General features: G+C 48.5%; 1 protein-coding gene across 1 annotated transcript in view; it reads right to left on the minus strand.

Annotated features, from left to right (window-relative positions):
* MTOR (mechanistic target of rapamycin kinase) overlaps positions 1–13,281 on the minus strand; it is a 112,925-nt gene that overhangs the window by 18,237 nt on the left and 81,407 nt on the right. The window contains exons 32-38 of the mRNA XM_008151774.3: positions 12,347–12,462; positions 11,058–11,135; positions 10,767–10,874; positions 6,646–6,771; positions 6,414–6,545; positions 2,352–2,467; positions 1,071–1,188 (exon numbers count right to left, since the gene is read on the minus strand). Coding sequence (XP_008149996.1) covers positions 1,071–1,188; positions 2,352–2,467; positions 6,414–6,545; positions 6,646–6,771; positions 10,767–10,874; positions 11,058–11,135; positions 12,347–12,462 — 794 coding nt within the window. The remainder of the gene's footprint in view (positions 1–1,070; positions 1,189–2,351; positions 2,468–6,413; positions 6,546–6,645; positions 6,772–10,766; positions 10,875–11,057; positions 11,136–12,346; positions 12,463–13,281) is intronic.

Genomic DNA, 13,281 nt, shown 5'->3' on the forward strand with positions numbered 1-13,281 from the left:
ATGAGTAAGAATTCTACAATGACCCAGGTTCAGTTTTCCCACATCCTCATTTACTCAATAAATACCTCTTGTATATCTGCTATGCACCAGGCCTGAGCTGGGGGACACGGTGACAAGACAGAAGCAGTCTCTGCAAGCACAAAGGACTACACGACGGATGGAGAAGACAGCATAAACCCATACTGGGCAGGAAAAATCTACAATTTCTAGAAGCAGTTTTTTTTCGTGTGATTTGTTTTTTTCCTAAAAGATGAATGAAGCAAAGTCATCTGGTTAGGAGACAGCTCAAATTAGTACGGTTCCAGATATTTAAGGGTTTACTGGATTTATTTTTCCAGCCCTGGACTGAAGTTGTCCTAGAGTAATTATGCTGATAGCATGAAATGGGCATTTTTTAATAAAGATTTTTGTTTTAGATGCTTCTGTGATCTTCAGATACAAGTTTAGAGCCCAGGGGGATTAATTCACAAAGTGTTAGCAGGTTAAGAAGATACTGGAAAGAAATCAGTGACATTTGCTACGCCAAGCAGCTATTACCAGAAGGCCCCTCAATGTACACTTCCAAGAACTGCTCTTCTATTGTCAGTCGTATCCTTTATGCATTTCCTAATTCTGTTTATCTTCTTGAAAAATTTCCTACAGCATAACAGGATGTTACCCAGAGCTTTCCAATAAAAACAGAGAAAGTTAAGTTCTTAGATGAAGAGCAGGCAGAATGGAAGTCAGAAAGGAACTGGGAAGGAACAGATGACTCAAGGGAAGATAAAGTTCCAGAGATTAACCATGTGTCCAGATGCTCCTAGGAAAATAAGCAGCTAAGGGGCTGGAAGACAGCACCCACGTGCATAACAAAGGTGTAATAAATCTTTCTCAAATAAAAGAATCCATCTTTCTACACCGATTATACTTCTAAGGGGCCTGACAGACCGGCTCCCGGCACTCAAAGAAGCGAATTCACAGTATCAGACCAGCTGCCAACCATGAGCACGAAGGAGCACCGCAGGCTGTCGGGTGCTGGGGTGCCATCTGGAGAAGGCCGGGCTGGGGCCCCGCGCCCTGCGTCAGGTTACCTTGTACCAGCTGCGGTCGTGCTCCGTGGCGGCGCTGTAGTACTGCAGGACTTTGGGGATTGTGCTCTCGTTGATGCCCTGGAGGTTCAGCTGCCACTCCCCAAGTTTCAGGAAACACCTGGAAACAGAGAAACAAGCCCCTTCAAGTTGCTCCCAAGGAGAAGGAGTTATGTGGAGAGAACTACAGCCTTTCTGAGGTTACACTTGCTCTCAGGAAGCCAACATGATAGAATCAACAGAATTGCAAACTAGTTGGGAGAGAAAAGATGGGCGTTTGGGGATACATTTTTATGGTATTACTAGAGGCCCGGTGCACCAATTCGTGCACTGGTAGGGTACCTCAGCCTGGCCTGTGGGGATCGGGCCGAAACTGGCTCTCCAACATCCCCCAAGGGGTCCTGGATTGAAAGAGGGCAGTTCTCGGGTAACACACCCTGGAATTGGGCTCCCTCCTCTCTTGTTCTGGGTGTGTCAGCCAAGAACCACCGCTGCCAAGTCACCGCAGCTCGGCAGCTCCTGCGTGGAGTGTCTGCCCCCTGGTGGTCAGTGTGCATCATAGCTACCGGTCAGCCAGTGGAAGGGTTGGCTAATCGCTTAGGCTTTTATATATATAGATCTTTTCTTCTTGACCTTTATCCTTCAATGCTAGCTTAAACCAGGGATCAGGGACAGTGGGTTTGTATGGACCTATTTTTCCCAAATCCAATTTTGTGGGTGACAGCAGTGAGAGTAATTTTCTTATTGCCGCATGCCATATGGCTTCTCCCTCACTTTTCCTTCTCCTCCATTCTTCATAGTGACAATATTCACAGCTAGCATTTACTGACTGCCACTCTGTTCCAGGTACTGCTCCAAATGCTTGACAATGTATTCTCTTCGTTAATCCTCACACCACTTAATTCCACCCTAGAAAAATAGGAACTCTCACTATCCCCTTTTTATACGATGAGGAACTGGAGGCACAGAGAGGTTAAGTAACTTAGCTAAAGTCACACATCAAATCAGCAGCACATCTGGCATTTGGAAACAGAGTCTCTCTCTGAAGCGAGACACCCAGGAGGGGAACACCACCTGGGTGCTCTGGGGCTGCTGAATCCTGTGGAAATAAGTAGCAGAGGCTTGGGAGCAGCACAATTTGACGGCTCCCTGGGATCCCTACAGGAAACGGTGAGAGATGTAAGCAACTGGCTGCCCAAGGAGCCTCGAACATTCCCCTTGCTGCAGAGGCTGCTGGCATGGCAGGGCTGGAGTGTGACTGGCCCTGGCCAGTGGGGACCTCACCGGGCCATGAGCTTGTGCAGCTCCTGCTTGTGCTGCTGGTCCTCGGTAGCGATGGCGTGCTGGGCCTGCTGCTGCATGGTCTGAACAAAGTGCTGCATGTGCTGGAAGGCATCGATCTGCAGCAAGACAAAGGCACAGGGAGCCACTTGGCATGGGGCCCAACCTCATGGGAAATGTAACAGGCATGGGAGCCAACCCCTCTCTAAACAGAGCACCTAGAACGTAGGGTAAGAACTTACTGGACAGAGGACCAGCAGGGCATGATGCTGGGAGATGGCTAGGCTTTTCAGGAAGATTCATATTTTTTCAATCCAAGTCTCAGCTCTCCTTTGCCAACTGTAATTACTACTTTAATAAGCCTGGAAAAGCTACTTGCCTGGCTACCCGAAATAACAATTCATATGAAGTAATTTGAAATAACTGCTTACTTCACTATCAACATATTGCCCTGGGGAAAATTAGGCTTATGGGGAATTACTTCAGCTAGTAAAACTTTAGTGTTTGTTTAAAACACCGTGGTACCGTGGACACTCCAGCAGAGCAAAAACTACAGTTAAAAAAATCTGACTGAATCCTCAGTACCCAAACCAGAACCCAGAGACAGGTGAACCCTCCGTGCATCCACGGGGAGAAGGTCACTAGCTAAGCAGACACCCAGTTGAACAGGGTGGCTTAGTAGCAGTATCTTCAGAGCATCCTCAAGCAGTTAAATCTTTTTATGCAATGGGATTTCATGCCAAGAGAGCAGGGGGCATTTGGGTTAGAACAGAAGTTCCTGGTAAACAGGAAAACAGACATTAGGAACAGATAGCCGAACTAGGGAAGAGCAGAGCCAGTCAGAGATCTGGGAGTAAGTTACAAGCCATCTGTATAAGCCCACCATATCCAGACACACAGCATCTTGATAAATTGGGTCCACACATGAGCCCACAAATGGAAAAAATGGTGAAAGTTCAATCTACTAACGTAGGGAGGAGACCCAGTATGTGGGAATGTAAAAAACAGGCTATGTGTTCTTGGCTGCAAAAGAGGAGGGAAAAGAATAAACATTTCAAATAAACAAGGTCAGAATGATCTTATAGTAAATCATGAGTCTTCTTTAAAAAAAAAAAAAAAAAGGAAACATGTCAGTGATGATGGCTTGAAGGAAAATGAAATTCCCTGGCTTGGGGGCCAGGGCCAACCTCAGATACTTTTCAACATAAGGAAGTACTTGGCGTTAATTTAAGAGTTAGGGCTGGCACAACTCCCTCGCAAGTTGGCCTGCGTCCACCCGGACCTACTTTTCGTTCTTTTCCCCACAGCGGCACCCGTGCCCTGGCCTCTTTCTTTTTCTCTACCTGAATAAAACTTGCTTTGTTCTCACTCCAATTTGTCCTTGAAATCTTTCCTGGGCGAATCAAGAACCTGGAGGTCACCTGATACATGAAAGGTCCCGGGGCAGGGCCAGTCTCTGGTGTGGAAATAGTTGGGTAACAAGATGAGCCACTTAGTACTCGTGTGCTCTGGAATAATGGAATCAACCATAACTCCTGACTATGAATTCGTATATTGGCCTCCAACCTATGGTTCCAGCCTACAGGAACCATACCATTTATGAAGTATGTGTGATGGGCCATGTGTCAGGCACTTTACCTAAACTTGCATAATGATCCCTTAAGCAGGAAGACTGGAACCCTGACTCAAGAGATTCCAAAATAAAAAAATAAAAATAAAAGAAGAGCTAGGGCTAACCCAGAGCCAGAATGATGTGACAAACACTTTATCAGGCAGTGAATCCATGCATGAGGACAGGGCAGACACACAGATGTTCCAAAAGCTAACAAGACACCTGTTTCCCTCAGACAGCTGCCTTTGCAGAGTTCTAGTACTTACCACTGGCTTTGAAAAATGAACTACATTAGCACCCCACACCTGGGAAGTGATAAAATGTTCCTTTAGTTTCCTTTCTATGAGAACTACACTGACCATATTTGAAAGAAAAAACAAATTGGGAGACAGTAATGAAAAGATCAGTCACTACAAGGTGACATCACTCGTGTGACTAGGGTGCACATAAAGCAAGTGAGAACTGAACTGGGAACTGGTGCCAGATGCTTTCAGAGCCCACGGTTAACACTCTGTTTGCGAGATGCAACAAGGTGCTGAGCAAAAAATAAACTGCCCAAACTGCTTGAGGATGCTCTGGAGCGGCTGGGTGTTAGTTTGGAACTGAAGCCCAATATTAAATTTAGTGAGTTTGTCCCGTGTGGGAGAACCTAATATTTTTCTACTTTGTGGCATGAAGACAACTTATTTGCAAGGAATTAAAAATGCTTTCTTTTCTCCGCTCCAGGAAGCGAGGAGAACAATGATTCTTCTTCCTTACAGATACAGAACTGTCACTTGGAGGAAGGGGCTTCTCTCAGGTCCAAGCTTTAAGCTGGGCATGGTATTCCTGGTTCTTGACTGCCTGGGGGTTTCTGGGCAAGACGATAGAAATTTCAAGGAAGGGCACACTGTTGCTAAATTCTGTGAAGCATTTTGACTGGGAAAACGCTACATGACATACACCGGCGCCGGACGCTTTCCTGCAGAACAGGGCTGCTCTTCCCCAAACACTTGCATCTGCCTCGGGCCAGGCAGAGAGAGTCCTTGTTTACAGGAGGAAGTAGAGCCCACAGAAGACAGGTGCCTTGTTCAACAGCAGTTACTCAGAAGGCAGTCTTCTTTGGGTACTCCTGAACTCTTATGAAGACATGACATCTCTAGCTCTGGGCTTGAGGTCCAAGCACCTAACTTTAAATAGGTTTCTAAATTTTATCCATGTGGTTTTATGGTCTCCCACCAGAACTTGGGTTCGTAAGAAAAAGCCTTAATTTGGAGAAGTTGGGCTGTGGTCCTAAGTTGAAAGAAGCCACTCCCTGGTTGATATATTAGCCAAAGGCTCCTTCTGCCTGCCTTCGGCAAGACATTCAAAGACTTGGAGGCTACACATAGGAAAGAAACCAGACTGCATTCAGATCCAGCACCTTCTGCTTTCCTCATTTGCCTGGAGGAAGGTCAGGCTTTGAATCAGAACTGCTTTGGCTTGGGAGGCTTACAGAGACTGAAAAAACACGAACCCAAAGAACAACAAGAACAGAAAACAAAAGGAAACTTGGGCCATTACTACTGAAGTGAACCCCAAAGACTCAGTGCCTGGGTGCAGGGCTGTCCACCCCACTCTGGGTGGCTGACACAGTCATAGGGTCAACAACCCACTAAAGAAGTCAATTTCTAGACCCAGTCCAAGGATCCCCCAAGTACGCCTTGGGCAGACACACGACTGCGGTTTTACCAGCTCTCTGGCAGCCATGGCTCTGGTGGCTGCTCCACATTCCTTTCTCACCGCAGGCCCCACTGTGGGGGCCCCCGCCTGCTCCACAGGGGGGAGGCTGCAGGAGCCACAGCACATACTCATTTTGCCTCCAGGGCCTACTTTCTGCTCATCATCACCACCATGCAGGAAGACTGCTTAATAGAAACTACAGCTGCGCCCCCTCGTCCCTCCCCCCCCCGCCCCCCCCGCCCCAGGAGGCACATCCGTCTCCCAAGGACCTGTCTACATACAGCAGGAGGAATCCTGCACTGGCTGCAGGATGACTTTCCGGCCCCCACTGGCTTCAGCATCACACTCTGGGTGCTTTTGGATCCCCAACTGCTGACAGGCAAGGAGACAAGCAGTGTGAAACACCAGACTGGTCTTGTGAAAGCTCGTGCGTTTCACAAACATGCTGCTCTTCTGGGTGCTCAACAGCCCACCTTGTCTGAGGGACAGAAAGTGTGCTTTTCCGGGTTCCAGCACATTCTGCTTGCTAATGTAACTGTGATTAAACGCACTGGCTTGGCCAATGGTATATAGGCATCTCCCTGAATATGATTTACTTTTTGAAATCAGGCCAAATAGCTGCCCAAGAGGAGCAAAGTCCCTGACACAATGGTGTGGACGCCGTTTCCTTTCGGGCCCTGAGGCGGCAGTGAGGCTGAGCCAGTGCGCCTCCTGGAGAACATGGCCTACTGTTGAAGGATCCAGATACAGACCTTGCGCGCACTCTTCCACATGTTTTTCATGTAGGCGTAGGTCACCTGAGGGTGAACTGTTGGCAGAGGATGGTCAAGCTGCCGAGACGGATCAACTCCCAGGAGCAACACCAAGGTTTTATGAGCAAGGGCCTTAAAAACAAGAGAGGTCAGGGTATAAACAGAACCGGACCAAGCGTGCCATTCCTCCCTTAGCTTCCTCCCCCATCCCAGGGAGGTGGGGGTTACTCACTAGCCTGCCACTCTTGCCACACAGACTTGCGTACTTGAGCCAGGTCCTCATGTCCTCATGAGGGCTGACCACAAGGGACCGCACCATCAGGATTTTCTGCCAGTCCTCCACAATACGCTGGCAGCCCTGGAACATTCAGAAGTGACGATTACATATGTCCTCACTTACACCCCCTTCCCCCCGACAACAGCGAGATCCATCCTGAAACAGAGAGATTCATTTTTATAATCTGAACTTCCTCAAGTGACAGGTACTGTGATTGAAACCCCTCTCTGGGACTCAAAACTCGAGAAGCAGAGAACAGGACGCTGGAACGTGAATCCTGACTCTGCCACTTAGTATCTATGTGACTTTGGACAGGTTACTGAACTTTCTGTGACTTACCTTTAACAATATCAACTTCATAGGGCTACAGTGAAGGTTAACGGACTTAAATTATTTAAGTTTCTTTTCTGAATTATAAATATACTAGAGGCCCGGTGCACGAAATTCGTGCAAGGAGGGGGGGGGTGTCCCTCAGCCCAGCCTGTACCCTCTCCAATCTGGGACCCCTCGAGGGATGTCCCTCTCACAATCCAGGACTGCTGGTTATCCCTCTCACAATCCAGGACTGCTGGCTCCCAACTGCTTGCCTGCCTTCCTGATTGCCCCTAACCACTCTGCTGCCAGCCTGAATGATGCCTAATTGCTCCCCTGCCAGCCTGTTTGCCCCCAACTTCCCTCCTCTGCCGGCCCGGTCACCCCTAACTGCCCTCCCCTGCAGGGTTGATCGCCTCCAACTTCCCTCCCTTGCAGGCCGGGTGCCTCCCAACTGCCCTCCCCTGCTGGCCATCTTGTGGTGGCCATCTTGTGTCCACATGGGGGCAGGATCTTTGACCACATGGGGGAAGACATACTGTGTGTTGGAGTGGTGGTCAATCTGCATATTACTCTTTTATTAGATAGGATAGAGGCCTGGTGCAGGAGTGGGGGCCAGCTGGTTTGCCCTGAAAGGTGTCCTAGATAAGGGTGGGGGTTCCCTTGGGGCATGGGGCAGCCTGAGCAAGGGGCCTGTGGTGGTTTGCAGGCCAGCCACGCCCCCTGGCGACCCAATCGGAGGCACTGGTATCTGGAATTTATTTACCTTCTACAATTGAAACTTTGTAGCCTGGAGCGGAGCCAAGCCTCCTGCATGTTCCACCGGCAGCCATTTCTGTTTGAGTTAATTCACCTTCTATAATTGAAACTTTGTAGCCTTAAGCAGAGGCCTGAGCCCGGCCAGGGTGTGCGGAAAGCTTTGCTTTCTCCGTTACCGTGGGCAACCCTGGCCTGGTCTCGCCAGCTCTGTGGCTGCCGCCATTCTGTTTGAATTTGTTACCTTCTATAATTGAAACTTTGTAGCTTGAGTGGAGGCTTAGGCCTGTCAAGGGCAGGTGGAAAGCTTGTTTCCCCTCTGTTGCCTGGGAAACCTTGCTCTTGGTGGCTGTAGCCATCTTGGTTCGGTTTATTTGCATACTCGCCCTGATTGGCTGGTGGGCATGGCTTGGGCTGGTGGGCATGGCTTGGGTGTGCTCAACCACTGGGCCATACTGGCCTGGCAAAAGTCTTTCCTCTTCATTTTTGTCTGTCTCAGACTGAAAACTACATATATAAGGGGAAGTGCCTCATTCATTCACATGTATAAGTTCTTTTTAATTAAAAAAAAAAAGTGTCTTAACGTAATCAAAGGAGCTAAGCTAATTTTATATCCAAACACTTTGAGAGTGAAGTGAGCTTCTCCTTTTTCATCTTCACTGATAAGTAGTCAGACTACCATTAGGGGAGATGAAGAGATGGGTTTTTGAGCTCTACCGGTTCATTGGTGAATTCCATGAAGCCAAATGAGCTGTTCTCCATGGAAATACGTCTAAAAGTCTGGGAGCAATGATGGCAGGCTTTTCAATGTGACAAACAGGACACAGGCTGAGCCCAAATAAGGCAAGAAGAGACCCAATGCCACTAGGGTTGACCTCTCGCACTGCCCCAAGGGAGATGGTGGCTGGGGATTTCAATGTAGATGACTTGTGCACAACATGACAGTCTTCCAGCCTAGGCAGCTGGCTGAGTGTTTTGACAGCAAGCCATCCACAAGAGCCAAATTTCTACCACAGATTTAAAGCTTTATTTTCAGGCCTTGGACCATTATCTTTCTATCCCATTAAGTGAAACAAGTGATTTGGAAAGTTAGGAAAACAGGAAAATGTATACTGAGTGAGTGTTTTGGTGACTTCTCACCATCTGCTAGTTTCTCCCAGATGTTGAAATAATTTGGCCCTGGTCAGCCAAAAAACATCCTGCTGTTCTGAGATAGGAATGGTGAAGGCTTAAGACGATGACGGTATCTTGGACACAGTAAAGTCAGACATGGGTCTCCCCGCCCCAAGACTCATCTAGTCCACTCCCCTTCCAAATCTCTCACTGGATCGAGTCCCGCTGTTAGCATGGCACATTCACAAACCAGATCTCTGGTTTGGAAACTCTTTGCCCCATTAAAGGCACTTAAGAAACAAGGGTGTGTACCAGTCAAGTGGGCAATGCTTGCTCTGTGCAGCTCTTTTCTGGTATTCAACAGACAATTTTCCATCAAAACATTCACTGGGCATTTCATAATTGCTAATAAAACATGTGAAGGAACTACATGTGCTCGCTTCAGAGCATAAATGACTACTATATTCACAGACGATCCTCTGCCCGCTACTCTTTCCTCTCCAGTGGAATGTGCCCTGAGCTGCTTAGGCAGGAATGCAGCCTGGAGTCAAAAGGCTTTGTCACAGCCTACTGAAAGCCTGGAAGCACAACCTGGATTGACCAAATTCTGAAGACAGAATCTGGCATTAGGTGTGGACTGGGCCAAGAGGAAACAGTTTCAAACTGAGGAGGTTGAATATGACAAGCAGGGGGACAAGTGGCTTCTGAAGGGTAAAGGCTGTCTTTGCCGATGGACTTCCCCTCCTACCTGCTCAAGGCATGGGAGAACTGCCCTTTCCAAGAACACTTAAGACTGCTGAATCCCAGACCTGGAATCGACAGCTCCACATGCTAAAATGATCAGAATGTACGATGAAAACACTGATGGAGGACATGGAAAAGCTTCTCTAGGACGGGACACTTCTGTGAAAAAGTCTGAAGAGAGATCATGGGATGACAATGACCTGAGGAACTGTACCCGGCAGGCACTGGTCAATGAGGACATCAGGCAACGCCATGGGAGAGCTGGATGCAGGTGACCAGCGACTGGGTTCAGAGCTGTGGTGCTCAGTGCTGGCCATCACTGGAATCATCCGGGTAGGCTAAGGAGATACTGCTCCTGGGTCTATCCCCAGAAGTTTGGATTTATTTGGTCTGGGAAGTGGCCTGGGTATCTGAATTCCTAAAAACTCTCCAGCTCACTCTATTGTGCAGCTAAAACTGAGAGCCACTGATTTTGAGGTGAAGATTCTCAACTGGCTGGCCTTAAGTGCCACTTATTAAAGACATTTTCTTCGCCTGGCTGGCATGGCTCAGAGGTTGAGTGTCGACCTATGAATCTGGAGGTCATGGATCAATTCCTGGTCAGGGCATATGCCCAGGTTGCAGGCTCGATCCCCAATGTGGGGCATGCAGGAGGCAGCTGATCAGTGATTCTCTCTCATCATTGATGTTTCTCTCCCATTCTCTCTCCCCCTTACTCTCTGAAATCAATAAAAAAAATATATTTTAAAAAAAAAAAAAAAAAAGACAGCCAAAACCGGTTTGGCTCAGTGGATAGAGTGTCAGTCTGTGGACTGAAAGGTCCCAGGTTCGATTCCGGTCAAGGGCATGTACATTGGTTGCGGGCACATCCCCAGTGGGGGGTGTGCAGGAGGCAGCTGGTCGATGTTTCTCTCTCATCAATGTTTCTAGCTCTCTATCCTTCTCCCTTCCTCTCTGTAGAAAATCAATAAAATATATTTTTTTTAAAAAAGACATTTTCTTCTATTCCCAGAGAAGAATAAAAGGAGGCTGGAAAGCAGTAGTCCTCATAGCTAAAGGCTCAGGTGAAAAGCCTTTGAGTGGCTTGCTTCGAAGCAAACAAGCGTGTGAGGAGGGCGGGCTGGCCACGTAGGGCTTTCTACCAGGCTCACCTGCAGCCGCTCCCACCAGATCTGGCGGATGATCTCGCGTCGCTCAGGGACAAGCTTGTACTGGATAACCTCCTCCAGCTCGGACAGCATATGGCAAGAAACCATGGCCTGACGAAAGCAAATCACATTCCAACTTAGTATTACATGAACATCCAAAAGCCAGGCTTCCCTTCAGTCACTCCTGGTGCAGGGTATCTGCTGAGAACACGCAGGCATGTGCTCAGCAGCCCGTGAGTCCTCAGTAGCCCACTCTGAAAAAAGAGCTGAATGGGCCTCTAAAACGATACTCACCCCATATGCCCGACTGTAGCTCTCTCCCGCCATAGCAGTTAACTCAGCATCCAGCAGGTCCCTGGCTTTGTCGATGCACTAGGAGAGAAACAGGGAGCCCCTGGAATTGAGCGCTGGACTTGGGAGCTGAGGGTAGTGCTGTTATTTCCAGGCTTTCAACGAGCTGCAGAAGTTACCTGTCTCGCTTCAATTCCAATGATAAAGAGAAAAATTCACCAAAGAAGGGAAGAAACCTCTTCCTAGAGCTGAATGGCAAGAGAAGAGTACTGGTTTCTTGGAAAAGACAGAAATGTATGGCAGCCAAAAGCTTAACATCTATGATAACACCCCAAATCCTGGGTAACGAGGGAGGGGAAATGTATGCTTAGAATCACCGTGTTCTTGCATATCAAGAGGACAAATTTGGGTATCTACCTGCTTTCAACTTTTCCTTGTGGGTCACATTTGTGAAACTGGAGTGTGCAAACACGCACACGGCTTGGGGTGGGGTGGGGTCATTTCTGGCTGAGAAGCACCTGTCCTCATGAGAGTGCTGACATTGGGAGAAGAATGCCCAGGCCTCTCCATGTACAAACGGGCCTTTGGGCCAGTGACTGCATGGCCCACGTCTCAGCTCTTGTCACTAAATCAAGGCCCCAGGGACGGCCAGGGACTGCAATTGCAGCCTCCTCTGTTTCTCCAGTTAAAAAGCCATCATGCGGAGCTTTTCCTTGTTTGAATGTTTAAGGTTAATTACTACGTCCCCATCCTTTAACTGCTCAGGTCATTTACCCAAGCACCTCATTCAAGACAGCCTGGTGCCCACAGGGTGGATGTGATTACTTCATTATGTCATTCTGCAAGTCAGCACAGGGTTTTCAACTAAAGCACTGGCTTTTCTGGAAGGTCATCAACGTGCAACACACCTACAGAACCAGAAGAAACCTGTGACTGATTTCTGCCGCAGAGGGGGATGGCTGAGGAAACAGTTTCTCTCTGTGACAAGGACCGCCAAGGCCAGGTGGTAAGAAGGATGCAGGGATGAAATTGCATCCAAGAAGCTAACTCCAAAGCGATGAAATGGTCCCTCCGGAACACGCTTGTCCCTCTCTAAAGGGAAGTGGCCCCGCTAATGTGCCGGCGGTCTGCTTCTTCTGAGTGTTATGCTCTCTGAGCTCACTGGACCGGACTCCAGAGCTGAAGGGCAGCAGCCTGTTTGCACGGGCACCATGTGCCTAGGAACTGACAGGCCACGCATAATTACCTTTTTTTTTTTTGCTAGATGGTCTGAGTACACATGTGGTTTTTACCTGTTGTGCCAAGGAGAAGAGGTCCTGATGCAGTGCCAGCACGGCTCTGTAAAATGCCCCATCGTGGGTGTCCCGAGGGATCATACAGGTGTACTCCTCCATGCTGTCCCATTGACCTACACACACACACACACACACACACACACACACACACACACACACACGGTGGGGGGGGGGGGCGAGGAAAGAAGAGAAGCATTAGGGTGGCCAACTTCCTAGGCTAAAGGCAGCATCTCAAAGAGACCCTGTCATTGTTACTTGCACTTAGCTTGGGGTTCAAACAAGACAAACTTGAGCCTGATGCATCAAAATCCTACAGAGAACCCTCTACACCAGGCGTCTTCAAACTATGGCCCGCGGGCCACATGCGGGTGTTTTTGCCGTTTTGTTTTTTTACTTCAAAATAAGGTATGTGCAGTGTGCATAGGAATTTGTTCATAGTTTTTTTTTAAACTATAGTCTGGCCCTCCAACGGTGTGAGGGACAGTGAACTGGCCCCCTGTTTAAAAAGTTTGAGGACCCCTGCTCTACACTCTGTGAGGTTGAGCAAGCCAATCCCACAAACAAAGCCACATCAGTCTTCTGAACACAGGACTCCACGCTGCCCCAGGGAGCTCCATGAAAGATGGGAGGAACGGCCCGAGTGCAAAGCCCGCATGACAAGAGGGTTTGATGCAGTACCTCGTTAACCTGGAGAACCCGCTCAGGTTTCTCTAGGTGAGATGGAATGGCTTTCGTCCTCACTAGTGAAGCCTCTCCCAGTTCAATGGTACACTGGAAATTACATTTTCCCCTTAACAACTGAAAATGGCCATTATCCAGACAGGGGGACGGGATTAGACAAATAGTTTGCCCGTCTCACTCTGGCAGTACCTTTGCCTCTGAAGGGAGGAGATAAATAGAAAGATGGGCTTAGTCATGGCACAGTAGCCTGT

This window comes from Eptesicus fuscus, chromosome 9 (assembly GCF_027574615.1).
Source record: "Eptesicus fuscus isolate TK198812 chromosome 9, DD_ASM_mEF_20220401, whole genome shotgun sequence".
In the NCBI taxonomy this organism is placed as follows: Eukaryota; Metazoa; Chordata; class Mammalia; order Chiroptera; family Vespertilionidae; genus Eptesicus; species Eptesicus fuscus.